This window comes from Rhea americana, unplaced genomic scaffold, assembly GCF_003343005.1.
Source record: "Rhea americana isolate MKP2758 unplaced genomic scaffold, rheAme1 scaffold_531, whole genome shotgun sequence".
Classification (NCBI taxonomy): Eukaryota; Metazoa; Chordata; class Aves; order Rheiformes; family Rheidae; genus Rhea; species Rhea americana.
The window spans coordinates 103,113-125,517 of NW_028186681.1; the positions used below are offsets into that span (position 1 = coordinate 103,113).

The 22,405-nt window shown below is 49.2% G+C and overlaps 2 protein-coding genes across 3 annotated transcripts in view; one reads left to right on the forward strand and one right to left on the reverse strand.

Annotated features, from left to right (window-relative positions):
- Positions 1 to 5,747: 5,747 nt before the first annotated feature.
- On the reverse strand, positions 5,748 to 21,961 carry TTI1 (TELO2 interacting protein 1). The gene is made up of 7 exons (XM_085318373.1): positions 19,413 to 21,961; positions 18,728 to 18,922; positions 17,762 to 17,910; positions 16,784 to 16,924; positions 15,126 to 15,330; positions 14,368 to 14,455; positions 5,748 to 7,593 (listed from the first exon to the last, which is right to left on the reverse strand). Exons 1-7 carry the CDS (start codon positions 21,697 to 21,699, stop codon positions 7,359 to 7,361), a joined length of 3,300 nt encoding a protein of 1,099 aa, XP_085174499.1. The 5' UTR covers positions 21,700 to 21,961; the 3' UTR covers positions 5,748 to 7,358.
- Positions 21,962 to 22,014: 53 nt separating this feature from the next.
- Positions 22,015 to 22,405, forward strand: part of RPRD1B (regulation of nuclear pre-mRNA domain containing 1B) — a 28,444-nt gene continuing 28,053 nt past the window's right edge. The window contains exon 1 of one of the 2 annotated variants that reach the window (XM_085318377.1): positions 22,015 to 22,366. In XM_085318377.1, the coding sequence (XP_085174503.1) occupies positions 22,216 to 22,366 (151 nt within the window). In that variant the 5' untranslated portion in view covers positions 22,015 to 22,215. The remainder of the gene's footprint in view (positions 22,367 to 22,405) is intronic. The other variant, XM_085318374.1, reaches the window with a different exon arrangement.

Below are 22,405 nucleotides of genomic sequence, written 5' to 3' on the forward strand. Positions count from 1 at the left end.
GGGTCGCAGCGGTGCCGCCCGGGTTATTGATCCATCCCGCCCCGCAGCGGGTGTGGAGCAGTTTGTCGCGCGTTGGAGCAGCCAGAGCAGCAGCCCTGGGGCCGGTGCCGGCGGCGGAAGGACGCGGCTGGTAAGCGGCTTTCCCCCGCGCTGCCCGCCCCGGGTTTCGCTCGCAGGACGTGCGGTCGTGCAGGGGAGAGCTGTGCAGAACCCGATACACGCAGGGGATAACGCTGTCGGGGAGAAACAGCAACCGGCCCCGGGGAAAGGGGCTTTTGGTGGGAACGCCGCTTCCCGCGAGCAGCAGTAATCGCTGGTGTGTAGATCTTTCCCCGACAGCTTCTCGTGTTTGTGTGGCACTCTGATACTTCTTGTCAGGGAAACATATCTCTTGGGTGGGAGGAGAGGGAACGGGAGGAATCAGCCACCAGTGTAATAAAAACAATCTGCAAAGGAGGAAAAGGAAGGCTTGGAGCTGCTCTCAGGAGGGTAAAAGGCTGCAAATCACYTCAAATAGAGGGTAAACAAATTGTAGTAATTTGTGAAACCTGGAGGCAAGCTTTTAAAAATAACATCTTTTATTGGAAGAGATTTGTTTTGCTGAGGTTATATGGAATTTTGGAAGCAGGATACAGAGACCTGGATGCTGCCTGGACCTGGCCGCCGAGGCGCGTGGCTCCGTGCAAGCCCGGCCCAGCCAGCCGAGCGGCTCYGAGCCCCACACGGTCCGTGCGGGGGGGCTGCGTGCCCCAGCGCTGCTGCCATCACCCCCGGCCTCTCCRGCTGCCCCGACCCCTCGCCCCTGGGGCTCCCGTGCTGCTGCTCTGCCTCGCGCGTGGCACCAAACACCCCGTAGTTTCCCCTGTCCGCTTCTGGCGCTGGGAGCTTCAAAAGCTGGTTGGAGGAGGAGGAGGAGGAGGAAGAGGAGGGTGCAGCAGGCAGTGGAACGATGAAGCCCTCGCACTCGTTTGTACACGGACCCAGCTTAATATGCAAGTCACTGCTGGGGAAAACCGAGCGTCATGAAAATGCCATTTCCACACAGTCACTCTTCTGACCATTATCCCACTTCAGACAAAAGCAATTTACTCTGCCTGTAATAAAGCAGGGGTGATAACGAAGCTGGGAAGAGATGTGACAGGCTGCTGTGACTGTGGCGGGCCCGGTGCCCGTCCCTGCTGCCACGGACACAAGCTGCTGGCTGGAGACGCCGTCCACGAAGAAAATTTCCAACAGAGCTGTGAAGCCTGGAGAAACCATTGAGCTACGTATGAGAGCAATAACCTGGGTGGAGAAGCCGTGTCTGAGAAGCTTTGCAGGCCTGGCGGAGAYGAGCGGCGTGTGGCGGAGGGGATTGCACGGACAGCAGGACAGTGCACGGCTGTGCATCCGTTCACGCAGCCAATGCACCAGCCCGCTCCCCGGCTGGGCGCGCAGCTGCGTGCACTGGTGGGGCCGTGATCCTGCGCAGCTGCAGCAAGAGGGGCCTGGAAAGCTGTATGGGAAGGTGCATTTGCCTGCATGAGTGGCTGGGAAGGGAGTCGCAGGTGGGTCTTGTCTTGTCCCTGATGGGCTCGGCGAGCGTTTGGGCCCTCGTTTTGCCTTCCCGATGCCCGCAGCACACGAGCCCCAGTGGTGCTGCGGACTCCTTGGGGCTCTGCGCCGCGCACGGGGCGAGTTACCCTGCGTGTGCACTGTTCTGCTCCCCAAATCCCCCTTTGCCCCTGTCCGAAGGCTCGGGAACGACCTGCCGTCCTGCCCTGAGGGCCCCGTCGGACGCGGGCTGACGAGCGGCAGAAGCCCGCGCGCCACGGCAGCGTCTGCTCCGCGGAGCAGGAGGCAGCACGCAGCCTGCGCCGCCCCCCGGCGCGGGGGGCTCTCGGGTCAGCGCCAGCTTAACCGGCAGGCGGACGGCTGGTTTGTTAAGCTGTGCTGCAGCGACGGCCCAAGGCCCCTTTCTGGCTGGTGCAGCAGGTTCCGCTTGCTCCTCTGCCGCCAGCCCCGTTACGCAGCGAAGGCAGCAGCTGGGAGAGGAGCGGGAGAGGTTCCCTCGCTGCGGCAGGTCCCCGCTGGAGAGCGGCACGTTCCTCCCTCGCGCAGCCGGGGAGCAATCGTGCCCGGCGCAGGCTCCGGCGGCGGTGCCGGCCGCACGGCTCTGCCCGCTCCTGCCGCGAGCGAGACGAGACCCTGCCCYGGTTTACTTTGCTTCAGGGCAGCCGGCGAGCGTCTGGGTTCGGAGCAAGCGTTGCTTCCAGGCAGATCTCCCTGGGGAGAAATGCTGTTCGCTCTCCAGCTGCTTCCCCTGGGGCTGGTAACGGAGCCGAACCCGCCGTCCGGCGCCGCGGCTCTTGGGGCGCTCGGGGCCGGGACCCTGGGGCCGCCCGCAGGGCCGGGGTGGCGGCGGGGCTCCCGCTGCCCTGGGGGCTCTGGCATCACGGCGACAGCGGGGGCTCGGCCCCGCGTTTCTGATCTGCAAAGCCAGCCTGTGGGAGAGTGAGAAAGAGGTGTCGTGGCTTTCTGAGCTGCACAAAACACCTGTGGAAAGCAGTGGGTAAAAGCTGCTGAGCCTGCCGGCGAYGCCACCGCTCCTGCTCTGCTCGTCTGGGACACTCGAGGCGATTTGCATGTGCGGGAGGAAACGAGAAGGCAGAAAGCAGCGGTGCGGAGATGCCCAGGAAAGGCAACGAGCGGAGGAAGAGTGGGCGCAGCGTCTGTCCTTAAGTCTGTTCTGAAGCTCCTTGGAGGGAATCAAGCACCACTGATGTCCCCCGTTTCCCGAAACCTTTTCACCGCAGGGACCAGCCCGCAGCGCGGTGCCCGCCGGGAGCCCCGCGCCTCCCCCGCAGGCTTTGAGCTTGGTGCGGCAGGAAAGTCCCTTCGCCCCCTGAAGTCTCCTAGAGGCCATCGAGCAGCTTTTCGGCAGCAATCAGAAGTGCCCCGAACACCCTCCCCGAGGCGCCGGGCACCGTCGCTCCTCCAGGTTGCGAGCTGAAACGGAGCCTCCRCGGGCGTCCCCGGGCGACGGCCGGGCTCGCTCCCCGCCTCCCGCGGGTCCCGGCGGGAATCCCCGTCCCTGAGGACGATACAGCGCTTCTGGTTGCCTCGGGCCCAGAGTTGTCCTTCAGCCTTGCAGCTGCACACCAGCGCGAGCCGCGTTCGGGGGGCAAAGGCGCCGGGAGCTCCGGCACCCCGGCGAGCGAGACTGCGACGTGCTGGACCGTGACTGCCGCCCACCGCGCTGAACTCTGCACTTCGGGTAGCTTTAGGGGATGCGGAGGGGGAGGTTTCGTTCATTTTTCATAACGCATCAGCTCTTCTCTTTTGCTTTAACGTTGGCGTGCAGCTGCGGACAGGCTCTGCAGCGCTGCCGGCCCCAAAGCAATCGTGGGAAGCGCTGGCAGGGAGAGCGCTGCCTCCTCTTCCTCTTTAAACCGCGCTGATTTGTGCTTCTCTAAATCTTGCTGCTTTTCTCCAGGCGCTCGTGCTGCCAGCGTGGGGTAGAGTGCCTGCGAGGAACTAGGCTGCGTTCTGTGCTCGGTTCGGAAACGGTGCGCTGGCGTGCGCGTGAATCACTGTGTCCTTGCGAGCTGGATGTGACACCGTGATCCCTTCGCAGAGGAAAAGGTTGAGGGGGCTGGAGGAAACRTGAGCTAGGAACACCACGTGAATGGGACCAGTTGAGTCATTGCTTCTCCGCGGTGTCTGGGAAAGGGCACACGCGAGCTGGAATGACGTGGACCCCAGAGAGCGAGGTGGCCAGGTCTCATGCTGCAGGCTGTTGCATCGGGCCTCAGATTGCTGTGATCTCCTGAAGACCCACCCTGGCCACCCGGCCAGGCCTTACGCATGTGGGTACCCCCAGGRCCACCACTGGGGCGGGCGCAGGGAAGGGAGAGCTGAAGGTGCATGTTTGACATCCTGATTCCTGTGGTGATGGGGCCTCTCTTGTAGAAGACAACTGCAACTCTGAAGGATCTCACAGGACTTGGTTTGCAGCCTAGCCCTGCAAACAGCTKTACAGACTTGACTGGGCGATACAGAGCAGCTGGGGTGAGGCTGGATGGGGGTCAAGGACTTCTTGATGCAGCCCTCTTGCTCCTGAGCCCCATGCCTGTCTTGGTGTGTGATGGTGGTACACCTTGGTGCAGATGCATGATGGTTGGTGTCCTCAGATACCCCATTAGATGTGGTCTGCATGATCACTGAGACTGGCCTGGAACAGGATGATTTTTTGGCAGATGTTTGGCTGCAGCAGATGCTTCAGTAGCACCTTTGTGCAGGGTCTGTACTGAAGGGCCTTCCTCACCCGCCAGGTAGTCAGCACCTCTGGGTACTGGTGACTGGTGACTGGGGGAAGCTTTTACTCCCAACGTATAGGTGGTTTGTAGACTCAGTTGTCATGGAAGAGAAAAAAGATCATATAATGCAACAACCCGCAAAGCACCACAGTCAAAGTTGGGGCAAATGCAAAAACTACTTGACTGTTGGAATAGTTCTAGAGAGAAAGATTAAAGCAAGGAAATTGCCTTCAGTAAGGGTGATGTAGCCTCTGAGCTCTGCAGCACAAACTTCCCGGAGGTGTCGCGGGCAAGGTAACTGGCTGTGCCACACCGCTGTTTTAGTCAGTTCTGAGAGATAACACCAGAAGTGCTACCGAGTTGCCTTTGTGGTTCTTAGGGTCATGAAAAGCTGCTTAGAGGTCCTGGGCTTGAACAGAGCAGGTGCTGCACTAGCTTTGACACCCCCAGCAAACACCTACTGACAACTGGAAATGAGATTGCTGGCTAGCGTTAGTCAGATGTCATTTGGTTTTATGCTTTTCCTTACAAAAACATGTAACTTTATTCTACAGCAAGTTAGAATAAAGCTCATTTTTCTTTTAAGCTTGCTGTATGTTTCAGCTGAGGTGAATCTAGCAAGGCTGGGATGCTTCTGCTTCCCAGAGGTAACAAATTCAAACACAGCAGAGCATGTGCAGATATAAATCATTTGTCTGTCTGCAGCTGTGACAAGCCAGTGAATCCCAGTAATAGGAGGGGTGTTTCTCACCAGCCTGCTTTGGGGGCTGATAACAAGTTGCAGGAAAACGGCTGMGGTTTCCCATAGCAGTGTTAAACTTGTATTCTCCGGCAAGAGGCACAGCCCATGACAACCTCATGCCGCTGGCAAGAGAGCGGGCAGCGAGAAGTGGTGAGCAGAGGGGCCAGAACAGATGGTTTGGGCTGAAGCACCGAGTGCCGTGTCCATGCTGCTGATTTGTCATGTGTGACTTCCCCCGAGAACCAGCGGCAAGCTAGAGATAGGTTTGAAGGAATGTGTGTATCTGACAGATGATTTTTATTAAGTACTGTAACAACCCAGAAAATCCTGCAGCAACCTCACGAATGCTTTGAAGACCAAAGGTAATATTTCATCTTTTTGCCTCTCCCACCTCCCCCCATCAGGTCAATTTTAATGATTCCTTTGTGCAAAATCCCACCCAAAATTAAGCMCTTGATACATATTTAAAAAAGGTAAGAGGAAAAAGCTGAACTGTAGCTCTGTCCCAGTTAGTATAAAGTCGCTGAGCTTGTGGCTTTTATTGGAAAAACAACCAGGAATAAAGTCTGAACATGTGAGAGAGTGTGTGTGCATGTGTGCACGTGCGTGAGTGCAGAGGGGGTATCAGCAGCAGTCCCCTTGGTCCCAACAGCCAAGAAAAGTTTTGACCAGTCACCGGGGACCCCAACAGTGATGCACAAAGCTGGTTACATATAAAAATCACACTTTATTGCCTTGTTTTTCTTATTTCCGAGCTTGCTTCCAAGTTTACAATCAAGAAATCTGTCCTTTTGCCTTACTAGCATAAAACTTGCACAGGTGTCTATTGTAAAGCAGCCTGGTGTCAGAAGTCATTCTGGATGAAGCCAACAAATCCAGGAGATAGAGCAGTCTGAGAACAGCTGACCTACATAAAGCAGCATCTGTAGACAGTCTCCAAGGAATCAGTCTGGAGGACTCAAGAGCTTCATGACAACTTCCAGATAAGCGGTAAGGCCAGTTCCTCGGTTCTGGAGTGAAGTCTCCTGYTGCAGGAGCAGATAGGAAGCAGGCTGGAAAGCAGTAATCTTCCTCTTGATTCACCACATTGCACTATACCCGTTCAAGCAGTCATGGCACCAACACACTCACACCACATGTCAGTCTGCATTGTCTGAACACCTACACATATACTTGTTAGGCTATGCTGGGGTACAGATAGGTACTTCATCTAGTTCTTAAGTGTTGGTGTTAAAAATCTGAGAGGTCTAAGAAATAAGCTTAAGAAGGGCAAGCAATCTGGAAAACAGGCCTTACAGAGACCAACTTAAAAAAGCCCTTTCTATCTAGTTTTACCCAGAAGTGAGTTGACTGGTATCAGRTATCTTGTGGAGGAGAGGTACTGCAGTAGATGCTCTTCAGTCTGGTGCAGAAAGGCAGAAGAGTTTGAGCTGGAAACTAAAGCCTGACAAATTCACATGGGAGACATGCAAATTCTTAACAAGAAGTACAATTAACCAGGGAACAAGTTATCTGGGAATGAGGTAGATTCTCAAATCATTTACAAGTTGTAAATCAAGGTTGGCTATTTCTTCTAAAGAATCTGCTACAGCTCAGCTGTAAGAGAACCAGAAAGCACAATCCATTCGTCTAGCCTCACCAGCTGGTCTTGCCAAACAGTAAATTATAAAGGAACAGACTCAACATTTCTAAGAGGATAACAGATACTGTTGCTCTTGTCAGCAGCAGTGGTGAGGAATTTATTGGAAATGCAACTTTTTTTTTGTTTTTCATGTCAGCTGCTATCAGAAAAAAATTTCTTACATACCCCAAAGAGAATTCTGTCCCTAAGAAGAGGAAAGGCCAGAAAATAGCTTTCAGCTCAAGTTGCCGGATCATTTTTCCAGCTATGGACAGGAGGGAGTATCACAGTTTCTCTATTCATAATGCAAGGAGGTCAGACAGCAGCCACGTTAACTCCCCAGAAGGGAGTCAGGACTGAAGGGACATCACTCCACAATCAAATATAGACAAGCTACTGCCAGAAAATGACTTTCTTCTCATAACGAAGAAATAGATGATATGACCCTTGGATTTCCCTCCAGCACTGTGTGCAGGGAAGTACAAATGCAGAGAAATCAGGGTAATTTATTTACCTCATTCTCAAACATCCTTTGTATAAAAATCTCTGCCCATGGGGAGGTGTCTCAGCCAGTATCCCACACTGGCAGCCTTTCCTTTTTCCCCTGGAATGATTCAGGCGCTAAATGATGGGGTTTTCCCAAGTGAGCACTATCCCAGCAGTTCCTCGTTCTCCTCTTAGCTCCTGCATGGGTGTATCAAGGAGGAGATGCTGCTTGTTTGCCAGTCTGCAGTGTTTTGCTCTCCTGTTGCTGTAACATCTCCAACAGGAAGAGCACGTTATCGGTGAATTCATTCCGCTGTCTTCCCATCCCACCTAGCTTCACAGGACGGAGGCTGGTATGTGGAGGCTCATACAGGTGAGGGCAGCAGAGCTCATTGAGGAGGAGCCAGGTGGTGTCAGGATCCACGTGCATTAAGTGGAGGAAAACACTTTTGAAAGAATGGGAAGAAAGGAGAGAAGAGTAAGGAGAATGCTTTTTGTTTTGCTCCCAAAAGGGTCATTAATAAAAAACAGTGGAAAGCTTTGATGTTGCCTGTAACCTCTGACAGCTGAACAGATTTGGAGGCTCATTGCACAGCCACTAAGATGGTTTCTGTGCCCAAGAGAAGACAGTTCAGTAGTTTCATGACTACTGGAAAATGGGAGAAAAACAGTTATTATGCTAAGTGGTGCATTATTGACATCAAACAAGGAGCTGGTGAATAACTGAGCCAGGCTTCAGACTCAGCATAAGGTCTCAGCATCACAGGAGGGGGTACTAAACTCAGAGGACTGAATCTTCTGTAGGTGAGACTCGTGGTGGTTCAAGAGTAAGGCAGCAGAGCAGTGGCCTCTTACAGCAGTGAGGGAGGACCCCACGGAGGTCTTGCTACTGTCCTGTGGTAAGCACAGCCAGGTGGAGCCAGGTCACTGGGGAGGTGTAGAGGACTTGCAAGTGAATGTAGAGAACTAAGCCAACATGGCTGAGAATAAAAGTATTTCCAACTCAAACAGAAAGCAATAGTGCTGCTGGCAAAAACCTTTCTAAATCARCCTGTCCTGACAGGGGGCAAGTGCTAGAGAGGTGAATACAGAGTACTGCACATACTACTTATGTTTGGACAGTTTCTCTCAGAGAGATCTTCAAATGAGGTTCTGTGCTTTGTTCACTTAAAGCCCTGTCTGTTTTCTGGGGAGTGAGTGGTCAACCCAGCCAAACAAGCCACCCTTTCAGCAGTGTTAAAAATGAGGGGTTTTCTGGACACCTGTCTAAGCTAGGCCACAGGAGAGTTGAATGCTGTGCTGGGGGGCTTTCCACTTATGAGAGGTCTCTTGCTTCAGAGTCTCTCCTCAGGGCAAGTTCTTATTAGCTGTCTCCAAGTCTTTTTCCTTCTGCAAAGCATCTTTCAGAGAGAAGGATTTACAGAGTGGGATTTCTTTTTTGTTTTTTAAATAAACCTTCATTAAGAATAAAATGGAGGAAGAGAGAAGTGACAACTTCCAATAMTGTTTTTTACTATTGTGCTGATGGCTTTCACTTTGAATTTCAATATGCCAGGTAAGATGGGGGATTTAACTTTTGAGTATGCACTTCACACTTCTGACTCCAATTGTGAGCTGCTGTAACAGAGATGCTGCAGATAGTCTTGTGGAAGAACAGGAAGCTTCTAGGAGCAAAAGAGCAAATGGCTAATTTGCATGAGTTACACTTATTCATTCCTTTCTGCCAGTTCTTGTTGTCAGTAACCTTTGGGCTTGACTAGGTTTGTGTCAGGATTTGATGCAGAGAAGGCATATTGGGCTTAACTGGTTATTAAGCTCCCTGGCTGTGCCATGTACAAAATTAAACTAGAATTTACAAGATCCCCTGACAGCCCTGTGAGGGCTCATCCTGCATGGGGTTAAGTACGCTGTGCTCCAGGGGAGACTGAGCACCAGTTGTACTCAGCACTTACCAAACTTCTGAACCAGCTTTCTGAGACCTCAGTAAATGCATAGTCACAGACCTTCAAGTGTCTAGCTTTCAATGAAATCAATGGGTCATAGAGGAGAAAAACAGCTGGGGGGAGAAAATATGACAAGAAATCAGAGTGGAGACCTGCTTGTTCCCCTATGAATTACCGGATAGAATTCCTCTCTAAAATGAAAACCAGATATCATCTGCTACAAAATCCACATAAAAACAGGTTTGATGGCTGTCAAAACTTCTAAGATATCTACCCCTAAAGTGAGCTTGCTTCCTGTCTAGAGCAGGCAAAAATCCTGTTTAGAAGCTCTCATCTCTTGTGCTCTGAAAGGGAGGGGAATGCTATAGGTAATCTGAAAAAGTGAAGAAGCGAGATGGAGGCACTAAAAACCTCTTTTACCTCTTCACAATAATCCCACTGAAGTATGACTCACTTGTTACTCCATGTGCAGCCAAAGAAGTTGCCTTTCCCTGTTTGCTATTAACCAGTAGCCTGTCTCTCCCAGTGCAGGTGTCTGAACAGCAATGAGTAAGTGATGAGCTTTAGATTTACTTAGACCTTGGGAAAAAACAAAGCAACAGAATAGTCTAACACCACTCTGTGCCAATAGAACAAGTTGAGCCAGTGCCTGTTCCTGAGGGTACTTGTGGCCCTTATCTGTCATTTCCAGAAGAATACAATGTGAACATGCTCCAAAATGATAGCTGTGCTTGGAAATGTCTGTACTGGCAGCAGTGCCTTCTTTCTGGGGGATGACCGGACTCAGGTGAACTCGTGGGGATCTCTGCTCCCCCAGCTTGCTATTGTTGTAATTATGCTGACTGGAAAAGGAAGAGCTGGTCTGAACTGCGGGCTAGCCTCCCTCCCATGGGTGCCAGACTGAGCAAAAGTGCAAGCAGGCTTGCTAGGGCAGGGTCTAGAGCTTCCACCTGGTGAAATCCCTGTAATAGCTCTCCAAGTTCTGGCAGCTGTCAGTGCTCTCCTGGCCCTGCTAGTGCTCACTTAGCCATGACTGTGTGAGCGTACAGCTGCCCACCTGCCAGGAAACTGCAGGTTCCAGTTGGCTTCCCCTAGCTTCTGATGGGCTGCTGATGGTGGGCAGCTGCAGAGAAACAATCTTCACTCCTCATGGCTGGGGCTGATAGGAACAGTCAGTGTGGGGAGACTAGGCAAGAAATATGAATCACTAGAAAGTAAATATGGGAAAAGAGAATGTTATTCAGATGTCTTCTGCTTTTCCAGCACATATACAATCTTACTTCTTACATCCTGAGCAAAGATATCCTGCTCTCCAACCTCTTCCCAATCAGTTGCTCCAGAGAGAGCAACCCTCAGGAGATTAGCTGGTCCCTGGAGAACTCCACTGCCTCTTGTGCCCATAATGGCCTAAGGCATGTGATTATCTCCTGATAACCTGGAGTGCTGTGCAGCTTAAAGAACAACTTGACTTCTGCATTTTCAAACTAACTCTTAGGTAGTTTCTAAGCAACCTGTTTCCATGGCAAAGAATCCTGGGATTAATCCAGGTTTGTTTTTTGTTTTTGCTTTTTTACTTAAATATAATTTTACTGTATTTTGCCTTGTGCAGGTGGCTGTTTTAGTGTTCTTCAGCCCAGGTTGCAAATGACAGCTGTCAGTAAGTAGCCAATAAACTACACAGTCAGACCAAAAGAAGTGTCTTTAATACTATGTAATCAACTTCGGTATCTAAAAAGGTCCAAAAATAGCTCCTGTTTTTTCCAGTTGTACTAAACAACTTGTTCTATTGGCACAGAGTGGTGTTAGACTATTCTGTTGCTTTGTTTTTTCCCAAGGTCTAAGTAAATCTAAAGCAAACAGGCACAATGTGAACAGACTGGCAAAAGGATATTTCTGGCTTTTGCATCTCTGCTGAATGTTAACTTAGACACAACTGACCACAGACTTCAGTGACAACTGAGAAAAAAATATCTCCCCATCCTGGGGTGGGGGGATGGGGGATTCTATATCCAGGATGTTAACCAAAAGGTCAAATAGTAAACTTTACAGGCTTTAAAGATTTATTAAAAAGAATTGTGTGTTCATTTCAAAGCAGTCACTTCAAAGATTTTTTTTTTAAAAAAAGCTAAACTGTTCCTTCTGAAAGTGTTAATGTGTGCCAACGACAATTTCTTAATCTCTTTTCCTTCAGTTTTGTTTTCTTTTGAAAGTGAGAAATCTGCCAGGGATGATGCAAATTGATAAACTGATCAGAATCTCAATTCTTACATATTGTGACTTTCAGTTTACAACTTCTCCCTCTCTACCTTGTTACCTGTTCTTACTTCCACCACAAAATTCCTTAGCTGCTCAGGGGCCTCTGGCCACTTTATTCATATCTGCACAGGCTTACTTTCAATAGAAGCAAAGATGTAGCTAGTGTTTCCTGGCTTTTCCAAGTCCTCTTCAGTGCGTGTATTATTTATTATTGTGTATTATATAATAACATGTTATTATAAATTATTTATTTTTACAAGCTTTGAATAATATTCCCCTCCTGGAATATCACTATTAGTCATTTTACAGTAAAGCCTGCTGTACCATTTTCCCTTCCTCGGACATACTAGAGTTCATTTTTTCCCAGCATCTATTTCTGCCTGTTGAGTATTGCACTATGCTGCATATACCACATTCACTTACTCCCACTGTTTCTTCTAATAAAACTACAGGGCCCACAAATGGGATTAAACAGCKCCCTGTAGCATGATAACATCCCTGTAAGACAGACAAAGCTTCCTCTTGCTTTATGTTTTTTTTCTTTTCTTTTCTTCCTTTAAGCTCCAGCACCTTGGCCAAAAGTTCCTGCTTAGCCCTTTATGCACCTACAGAATCTTCACTTTAGAATTAATCTCAGTCAACTGGAAATATAACTGGCTTCATAAGAGCTAACCTTGCTCCTGGCAGGTCACAACTCATAGATTCAGTGAGAATCCAGTAAGGTGAGCAATAGTGACAACTTCTTGTTGGGAATTATCAGTTAGTATAAATCAAAATGGCAAGCTGATTCCAAATATCTCTTTACCTTGTATGATTTCTGCAGTGATAATGCTGGGTTGTCAAGTGACTTACACTGGGACTCAGGCTGTGGGTAAGATTATTTCTGTTTTATCTGTTTTTAGCAGCATTTAAAATGCAGAATTTTTCATGCAGCAGGCTGATAACTTTGCCCTTACCTAGATACAAAGGGCCTTCCATATCATAGCCTGAGTTTATTTTGCAGGATTATTTTCAGGCACATGGAGAGCAAAGAAAAGGAGTGAGGCTTAGAGGAATCTGATGCTTAAACAGCTGGAGAAAGGAAGCTGAAGTATAACTGAGAAATTGCTCTTATCATGGAACTATAGCTGATTGTTATGGTACAAACTAATTTTGACTGTTGCAAGTTGAAACCACATATTCYGTATTATAGTTAAAAGATAAAAGTACTACCATATATCAGGTCCGGCACGACACATGCCTTGATGCATGTCTCTGTCTGGGCAACAGAGCTATCAGAGAGCTGTTCACAGATCTTGCTTTGTTCAATGAAATGTAACATATGGTGCATTAAAAACATAGGGGGAGCAGTGTGACATGTGGTATTTTTCACTTAAAAGCAAAATAAAAATATTACACAGGAGAAAATTACACTTGCCTTGAACTTTGCTCCCCTTTTTCTCCAAACACAGTGGACTTGCTTGACAATATAACTTCTAATGATAAAGCTAATTCAGTATTTCTCCCCCACCACTGTTAAATTACACAGCTTTTTAGACTACTGTGTTGTGATTTAAAAGCTTAAGATTCCAAATAACTGGTGTTCTGCTTTGCTTATACAGAGAAAAGGTATATTGTATTAAGGGTATACAATCCTTCAGTTAAGAAACCCTTTGCAGGAAGAATGCTGTTGAAGCCTGCTGCGATGCAATAAAAGCCACGAAGGTAAAAATAAACCTATTCTCACCGGCTCAGGAATACAAACTGAAAGGTATGGTGGCTACAGCTTCTGAGAGCTCTCTCTGCCTTAACTGCTGCCCAATCACACAAAAGCTTTTCACACCTTGCACACCCCGGGAACCCTGTACTCAAGTGAAAGGATAGTTTTTCCTTTTCTAACAGTCTGCCCTCTGAACTCTGCAATGCTTGCTGAACCTGCTCACAGCTGGGTTCCTCTCCCATTCGGGGAAGGGAAGGTTAGCCACCGAGAAGGAGGGTGGCTTTTACCCCTGCCCTTCAGCAGAAAAAGAAATGCCTGGTTTTCTTGGTCACTTTACACATTCTGTAACTGATTTTGTCTGCTGAAACCTCTGGTCTTCTCTCCAGGTGACAACATATGACAATAGTGGCTTCTTATCAGGACAGCAGGACATGCAGAGCAGGATTCTGAAGACCAACCAAATCTGTCTGTCAATACTTCATAGACTTAATGTGCTGAGCCGGGGAAGGATTGGCCTCTTTGGAAAGGCAAGTCATTTCATTGGGTCCTACAACAGACCTGTTCTTCTGATGGTTCTGATCCACATGAATAATTTAATTTTGAACAGGCTTTACTGTCTGAGCTTGCAAGGCTGCAAGCTTTTTGGTGTTTCTCTGGTGACAAGCAATGAGTTTTGAACAATACTTCTGAGAAATTATGAAGTCTTAGGAAAAACTCTTGGTGGGTGAGACCATGTTGGTTCTGGTGCGACCTGAAGTCTAGGAGATAGGACTGAAAGACGTATAAAGCCCCCTTGTAAAGAGTCTCTGCAGCACAGGGACTGAGGTAATGGCACAGGAGTCATGAGGAGGTAGGTGGGAAACAGAAGGATAACAAAAGTAAATYTTGGCCTGCAGAACATACTAAGCCTGAAACCCACGAGTGATAGAATACATGGGAATATCTGACACACTCTCCTGTATAAGTGTCTTCCCCTCTGCAGCTTTATCCCACCAATGGGCCAAGAGTCCTAAGAATTCTAGTTTACAAGGCGGTTAGCATAAAGCAAGTAGCCCATCTTCCCTGCTCTGCCCCAAATGAATTGAGAGGTAATTTGAAAATAAACGGTAATTTCTGGACAAGCTAATCTCTAGAGCTCAATTTGATAGTAACTGCTACTTCACCAGAGAAAGGGGTTAACTTCCACAAGAGACTGCTCTACAGGACTCAAATATTCTGGGGGGGGGGGAAGGGGAGGAATGGGAAAAGGTATTAAAGGGTTATTTGTTTTCCCTCCCTGTGCTCCTTGTACACCTGATGCACCTGCATTTAAGAGACATTACCTCTGGGCAGCTTCTTGCAATTTCATGGGTTGTTTGGCGCTGAGGTAGATCAGGCAGGCATCTGCCACTTTATTCAGGTCACTCTCGCCTGCAGAAATGGAACAGAAGAGAACGGTAGGAGGTAACCTACTCAGCTGCTCTAAATTGGCAGCAAGTGGCTTCTGAGCCTTCCAACTGTCTGACCCAGAGCTCTTCTGCCCTGTCCCCTTGAGCACTTGCTGCAGGGCTGAGAAAGCAATCAAGGCCATTGAGGGAGTACAAGAACAACTAACCAGCAAACGTTTTCCCTCATCAAAGTGGCATCCAAAAATTCCAGGAGAATTTCAGAGGTTCATTCAGTAGAAGAATGTAATGTGCTGCATTTTAAGGGTCACCCAGAGAGATGCCCCCAAATGGAACCAGTCATCTTAGTCTGGAGGCTTATCTGGGCTCCAGTTCTTCAGTTAGCTAAGAACAAAGCATGGCCCAACACAATTTGCATGCAGCAACTCACTTTATAACCACTTTCCATGCACAAATGAGAGGAGCAGTCAGATTCTACAGGGCACTGAGAATCTTCTCCATCCGTTTGTTTCTTGGGGAGTGAAGTGACTATCTCCTCTTTATGAAAGGGAGGAGGCTGGGGAAGATTGGGAAATCAATCCTATGAGGCAGCRGAGGGATGAGAAGCAAGTACAGGCCTGGTCAGCTAAGATCAAAGGAGGGAAGTTAAGCGTAGCAGAGATCTCATATTACATAATACTTTCCTCAGTACTCACCCATGTCTAACTTCTCGCACAGAGAACCCAGTCCCTGCAGCACGGCCAGCTGTAACTTGAAGGCAAGCGTGTGGTTGTACACAGGCCCAGCTCTGGCACTGGCTGGGGCTTGGCTGAGGAGGGAACTGACCAGCTTAGGTAGGATATCTTTGGAAAACCTTTGCCTCAGGAAGTCTCCACACTTTTGAGCCAAGGTACATAGCACCTAAAGGAGAAACACCAGTTACTGGAGGATAAGTGTGGATACAAGCCTGAGTAGGCTGCTTAAGAATGCTATGCTCAGCAATCTTCACCAGGTCTAGGGGATGAGGCATTTTCCCTTGATAGCTGTTTGCAGTTGAGATCAATGTGACTATACCTGTCACTGCTTCCACAATGAGCAAAAGACACATGCTTGATAGGGAAAGCCAATCCTGTTCTTCAATTTCATATTGCTAACCTCTTGGGATGGGACTTTCCTCCTTAGCACAGTAAAGGAAAGGGTAGATTGTGAAGCGTTATTCAGAAGTCCTGAAGCAGCCTCTGATGAAAGATCCCATTAAAATATAAATCGCCTTTGTTGTGAAAGCAGTCCATCCTCATAAGTATGCCATAGAGCAGAAAGGTCAACTCATTATAGCAGAGGGCACTCAGCACTAATAGTGTGCAGCCAGGATAAAAACCAAACTGGACTAGAGAATAGCCTTAAATACATGTACAACTGAAGGACTGACCCATGGRGCCAATCCACGTGTATAAAACCTGTCTCTTCACAAAGCTCATGTATGTGGTCTTAGTGTGCAGGACTGAGATCCTGGCTGTGTTGTATTCTGCCTACACTGATGCTATACTTCTTGCTCTGAGATTTAGAAGGAATACAGTCTTGCAACATTTTTCGTAACAAAATCTAAATGCAGTGCTACTTGTAATGATCCCTTGAACTTCTCAAGTGTTAATGAGCTTTTGGGTAGCAGTCTCTCCATTCTTCTAAGGCAGGCACATGCAAGGTATAGCTACTCAGATTCTAGTGTATGACTCCTGGAATTTGGGGCACTGAAACTTTCCTATACTTCATGCTGAAGGACTCTAAAATGAATCTCATTCTGCATAGCAGAGGAAGCCCTGCAAAATTCTGGGGCTGGCAACCTCAAGTAACATGTTTTATTGTCCAGCTTCCTGATTCAGGAAGAGAATGCTGTTAACTGGGAGAGTCAGGAACCATAAGCRGCATTGTTATGAAGCTAAGTCTTTGCTTTAGGTACAGCTGCAATTCCAACCCCCCACCCTAAGCAATGCCCCAATCACAAAATCTTTGGAAAGATTTCCCTCCTCTTCAGACTAAGAAGGGGGTTGCTGAGACTGTGGTTCAGGCAAGGGATAAGMTGCACTATACAGTGCCTCTGAGAGCTCCTTAGGCTGTAAAATAACTGTTTTCCCCTTCCCTGTAATAACAATTAATACTGCTGTTTCCCACAGGAACAGTGTCAAAGTATGATCTGTGGATAAGCTGCAATAGTGGTATCAATCTACCCCCTGCAAGGTGGTACCCCTGTTTTGAGCTACATTTAAAAACACTACTCTATGAAGTGAGTGCTTCTCATCCAGGCCATAGCAGTGGCTTAGCTGCTTGCCTTCTGAGCACCAACTTRAAAACTGTTGGCAAGCATTCACTGCTGTACCTTGAAGGCTCTGAGCACTGCCAGAGGGTCATCGCTAATCAGCCGGGTGATGAGAGCTGGCCAGACACGATGAGCCATGGGAAGCAGATGGTTTCCATGAGGATGCAGGACAATTACACAGAGCTCCAGTACATCCAGGACCTGTACATGAGGGGTAMGTAACAGACTTTCAGACTGCTGCAGCACCAGAAACACCAGGCATTCAGGTGGATCCCCAGAGTTACATCAGGGAGCAAGGAAAAGTAAGGTTATAAAGCAAAAGGATAGAGTTTTATCTCAGTGTGAACTGGGATCCACTGAACAGTGCACAGAACACAGGCCTATTCTGAAAGCGACGAGTAGCACAGTGACATAACTCATGCTGGGCTACATGGGCTAGGCTGGACGAGGGCACAACTTCCGGCCTGATCCTGCAAGCTGAGCTATGCACTAGGACCCTGGTGTTGCTACAGAACATCAACAGAATTGCCTAGYGCAACTGCGACCTGTGTGGTAAGAATCTGGGTTATGCCTCACTGCTGCATTTTCTGTCTTGCTTTGCACTTTAAAAGGAGGCCACCTTCAAAGGATTTTTCATAATTAAAAAATTCAGACTCAGCCCTGCTTATCATCACCCTAGAAACTTCTGAAATGTTTATCAGTTTCCGCACTGTGGATTGAGTAAGGGGGGATGGGAGGCCTAGATGGGAGAAAGATGTTTCTCCTCCAAAGACAGAGGCACGAGACTTAACTATTATGAGCATTGAGGAATGACCCCTGATGTGACCTCAGCCACCAATGAGACTGTGTTYAGTCTGTTCTGGGAGAACACAGCCAGGCTACTCTCGGAAAACTGTCTCCCTTCTTCTTGCCAACACTTGGAGGGTCTGTCCTAAAGAGGCATAAGGCAGCATTAACCCCATTATAGCAGGAAGCCCAACATGCATCACGTACGTGCTGATGAATCATGAGCCCCCTTCATGGCTCGTGTCTACTAACCTTTAGCCGCACTTGGAGGTTCCTGTCAGATAGCAAGTGGATGCACCTTTCCATCACGTCTTTGGCCAGCTGAGCGTGGCTTGGCAGTGGAGTTTCTCCTTCTGTGTCAGAGTTGTCTGGCTTAGGCTTAGCAATGGGGGGGATTCCATCTAGAAAACAAAAACTATGATAATGACTTGAAAATTCTGAGAGATCCTAATATCCACTCATGACTTTTCTGCAGATTCCCCAAAAAGACCTTTGGCATTTTTGATCTAGGTATAGTCAAGCCTGTGCTCAAGTTCTGTAAGTTAAGTGGCTGATTCAGTGAGAGTGTGGGACTGGCGAAAGGAAGATTTGCTTTCTTTACTGGACAGTGTAGTTAGCCTGACATTTGCAGTCTCTCCTCACCACAGACTTCTTTATTTCCCATTGATTTTTATTAAAAATGAAAAGCCTGGGTATTTAAAGATGAAGTATTTAAAGGTCAGGATCGCAGCACAGTCCAGTAAAGAGACAGCAAATGTACCCTATTTGAATGTCTGCAGGGCCTGCCAAGACCAGGCAGGAAGGAAATAGTGTCATCATAAGCTAGGAAAGAAATGGTACAGAGCTTCTCAAGGCAAGGGGAGGACAATGCAATAGAATTCTGCAAAGATGCAACTTTGGGACCTGAACCTCATGTGCAAAGCCCTATTATGARGTGAGGAAAAGCTCAGTAGCTTTTTTTTGTGTCTGAGAGCTAGAGCAAGCTTTGATCTGCAACTGTTTTACCTTCTTTGTTTGCTTTCCAGAGCACAGAACTAAGCAAAAACACCCACTAGCACCTTATATGGACTAAAGTCTGCTCAAAGTGGACCCGAGATGGCCAGGAGTGGTAGTATTTCAGCCTGGCCCCATGTTCCCCATCTGACAAAAGAAAACCTCAGGGGTCTCTGTCTTTCCCTAAGTTGAACATACTGTTCCCCAGCCCTGCACAGTACTGACCTGCCTCCTCCTCATCTGTGTCAGAGAGATTGCCCTCTGCAATCTGCTTCTGTCTGACATAGTCAAGGAAGAACTGCTCCACTTCTTGCCTTGTCACAATCTGCTGCTGCTGCATCTGGGACAAAGTTCTGCTCTGCCACTCAGCAGTCTGCCCTTGTTGGTGTTCCTCGCTGCAGGATGTTCCAAACCACTGGACTGAAAAAGAGGAACTGGTAAGTCAAAAAGCAGTCATGATCCCATCCTGCAAGCCAGCAAGGTACCACAGATTCCTTGAGAGAAGAACATGACTTAAATCTTGCGGAACTGAACTGCAGAATGAGGCACCAACTGTCAAATCACCATGACCTCCCTGACGGTGTAAGAAGAGAATGTTAAAACCCTGACGTAGACCTTGTGCTCCTACAGAACACTTACRGGAGGAGTAAATCTATCCTTTCTGAACTGGCACAGGCTATGGTCCTACAGTGCTGAAAGACAGCAGGAAACTGGTTGTGGATAGTGATCACTGTGCGCAATCTTTGCCTGGAAGCTGGTCCATCAAGCAAAGCAAAGCTGTCACCATGCTACAGTATCTCATCTACTTGAGACTGCCTTTGGAATATCCCATTGTAAGCTGAAAGGTCAGAGACAAGTACCCTTAGTGAAAGTAAGACCGAATTATGCAAAGTAAACATCATTTAGATACCTAAAGCTGCCATTAATGAGTAGAGGACCCTGAGGAAAGTGGAAGCCTGGTTATCGTAAGACTGATCAAGTGTAGACAGGACATCTTGGATGACATCTTCTACCAGTGGCAGCAAGCTGGCATCTGAATGCCTCAGCATAGTGTCCAGGACTCGGGAAGCATGTGGCTGATGTGCCAACTGGCGCAAATTCAAGGAAATCCCATTCACGAGATAGTCAGAGTTCTCATTAATCAAACACTGCACAGAGTCATAACTGCAGGCCTCACATATGTCTACCAGTGTCCCCATTGCTGTCTCACTAATGAGTAGAGTCTTGTCACCAGCCTTTTCCAGCACAGGGTAAAGAGCTGATAGCAGAAGCAACCGAAACTCTTTCCCTAGGACAGCAGCAAAACAGCCGATCCCTTCCAGCTGGATACAAATCTGCCAGATGTTGCCATTCATAGTGCGGGTAGAAAGGTGTGGGTCTGAGGATGGAATGAGAACACTGCTGCGTGCCCTTCCTGGACTGGCAGGAAGTCCTGTATGCTGCACAGAGAACTCGGAGYCAACTTCTTCTGTATCAATACTAGTGATCAAATACCAATTTGCCTGGTCTGTGTATTCATCAAGAATGGATGTTATGCTCCCTTTGAGATTGTCCATGTTCACTGAATCTTCCCTTTCGTGAAGGATATCTACTCCCACTCCAGCAGCTCCTGCAATCAGCTCATTGAGGACCATAGCAGACTGCTTTCGGTACATGACAGACTCAGTGTACAGCCCCATGAAATGATCCACAAGCAAATACAGGTTCCCATAGTAGCCAAGAACACGACAAACTTGCTGAAGGAGCTGGAAAACTTTCTCCTCTGTGAAGAAGCGGAAGTACTTCTTCTGACACTTTCCCTTCTGCAGGCAGCCTGAAGGTTCGTATGAGCTTTCAGAACCCCAGCGTCGGTCTTCTACAATCTTCACATCTGTCACATCCAGCTCCAGAACTTGCATCAGCGCTTTGGAGAGACGGTGGAGGTGGGCTGCAGAGTTGAGGACAATGTTAATTTTGGGGCCCAGAAGCTTCAAATAGCCAAGTAATAAGCTCAAAGTAGAAAATTTGCCCTGGTCATCCCGAGAGTTCATCAGACGAGGGAGAGCTGTGGCAAGAGAATGGAGATTCTCTGACAGAACATCAACAAGAGCCCTGTTTTCTGCTACTATCCTCTGTTCTGCAATGCTTTGCAGAACCTCATTACATCTGTTTTGGACTTCGCTGTTTTCATCATTAACCAGCCCAACCAAGGCCTTTAACAGATGACTGAATGAGTCCACCAGTGACTTTTTGCAATTCCTCATTAAGTGATATACTAGTTCTACTAGCTCCAGTCTCACTTTCCAGTGGGGATGAACTGAAGAAAATTCAACTATCTTATGCACGAGGAGAGTAAGTTTTTCTGCAGTACTTTTACTCCAGTCAGATCCTCTATGGATCATGAGTTCTGATATTCTGCTTTGTTCCACTGACAGCTTCTCTTTATTCTTTGGAACTCTTGATAGCTGTTCATCAGACATTACTAAGCCAACAATCCGGGAGAAGAGTTTGATGGCAGAAACAGTGGYTGTATGGCCTTGTTTGACATCTCCAGTAATAATCCGAGACAGTGTAATAGAGATCCCAGGCAGAAAGGAAGCAAACAAATCCCCACATTTTTGTGCCTCGTCTTCATCTAGGTGCTGATGCTCCTGGCAGTCACACTGCAGAATTAGGACCTGTAAACACTTCAAAGCAGAGATCTTAATTTGCTTTGCTTTTTCTTGTTCTGCTAGGCCCAGAAGCAAAGATACAGCAAATCCTAGAAGAGGAAGGGTGGAAGGTTGATAGAGAGACAAGATAACATCCCCATAAGCCGAATGCATCAGAGTGTGCAGCGCTTGGATTACAGCCAGCTTTAACTCCTCTGACAGCAAGGACGTTTTGTTCAAGCCAGAAGGGGGAGAGAGGCACGTACAGAGCTCAGAGAAAAGCTCCTGCAGGAGCTCTTGCTTCTTCACACAAGTTGCTGCAAGGACAGAGGAGATACACTGCACCACGCTCTGCACCAGGCGCTCCTGCTTGGGTCCAGGCACCTTGAGGGCGAAGCGCAGCGGGAAGAGCACGTACTCCTGCAGCTCCTGGAGGGCCGGGGCGCTGACGGCCGCGAGGCGGGCCTGCAGCCGCGCCACGTTCTCGCGGGTCTGGGCCTTGGTCAGCTGGACGCAGGCAGGCCGCAGGGCCCCGAAGGCCTCCTGCGGCGTGTCGAAGACGGCCATGCTCCGCGGCTGCCCCGTCTGTGCGACGGGAAAGCAGTGCTCTGGGGGCCGCTCCGCGCCGGGGCTGCGAGGCGGCCGGGCCGGGCCGGGCCGGGCCGGGCGGCCCCCGAGGGCAGCTCGCCTACCTGCTGCCGGAGCCGGGCTGCCACGTGCCGGAAGTGACGTGCCGAAAGCCCGGGCTCTCGGCGCCACAAAGCGCGTCCCCCGGGCGCGGCGGGGTGGGGGTGCTGCGAGAAAGGTCCCGGACGCGCGCAATGCGCATGAGTGCGGCGGGCTCCCGCGAGGCGGCTGCGCATGCGCCCTGCCCCATTCCCCTCCCCCCCCCCGCACGCAAACTGCACCGGCCGTAGCGGTGCCCACCCTTTCCCCTCTAGCGATCCGTAGGATGCTGCCCTTTGACCCGCCGCGGCGGGGTGAGAGGTCGGGCGGCCATCTTGTGGCGGCGGTTTGTTGTCGGTGAGGCAGCGTCGCGCCCTCCCCCGCGGGCGGAGCAGGCCGCGGCGCCGGCCCGGCGCCATGTCCTCCTTCTCGGAGTCGGCCCTGGAGAAGAAGCTGTCGGAGCTGAGCAACTCCCAGCAGAGCGTCCAGACCCTCTCGCTGTGGCTCATCCACCACCGCAAGCACGCAGGGCCCATCGTCTCCGTGTGGCACCGGGAGCTCCGCAAAGGTGCGCGGCGCTGCGAGAGGGGGGCGGCGGGTGGCGGCC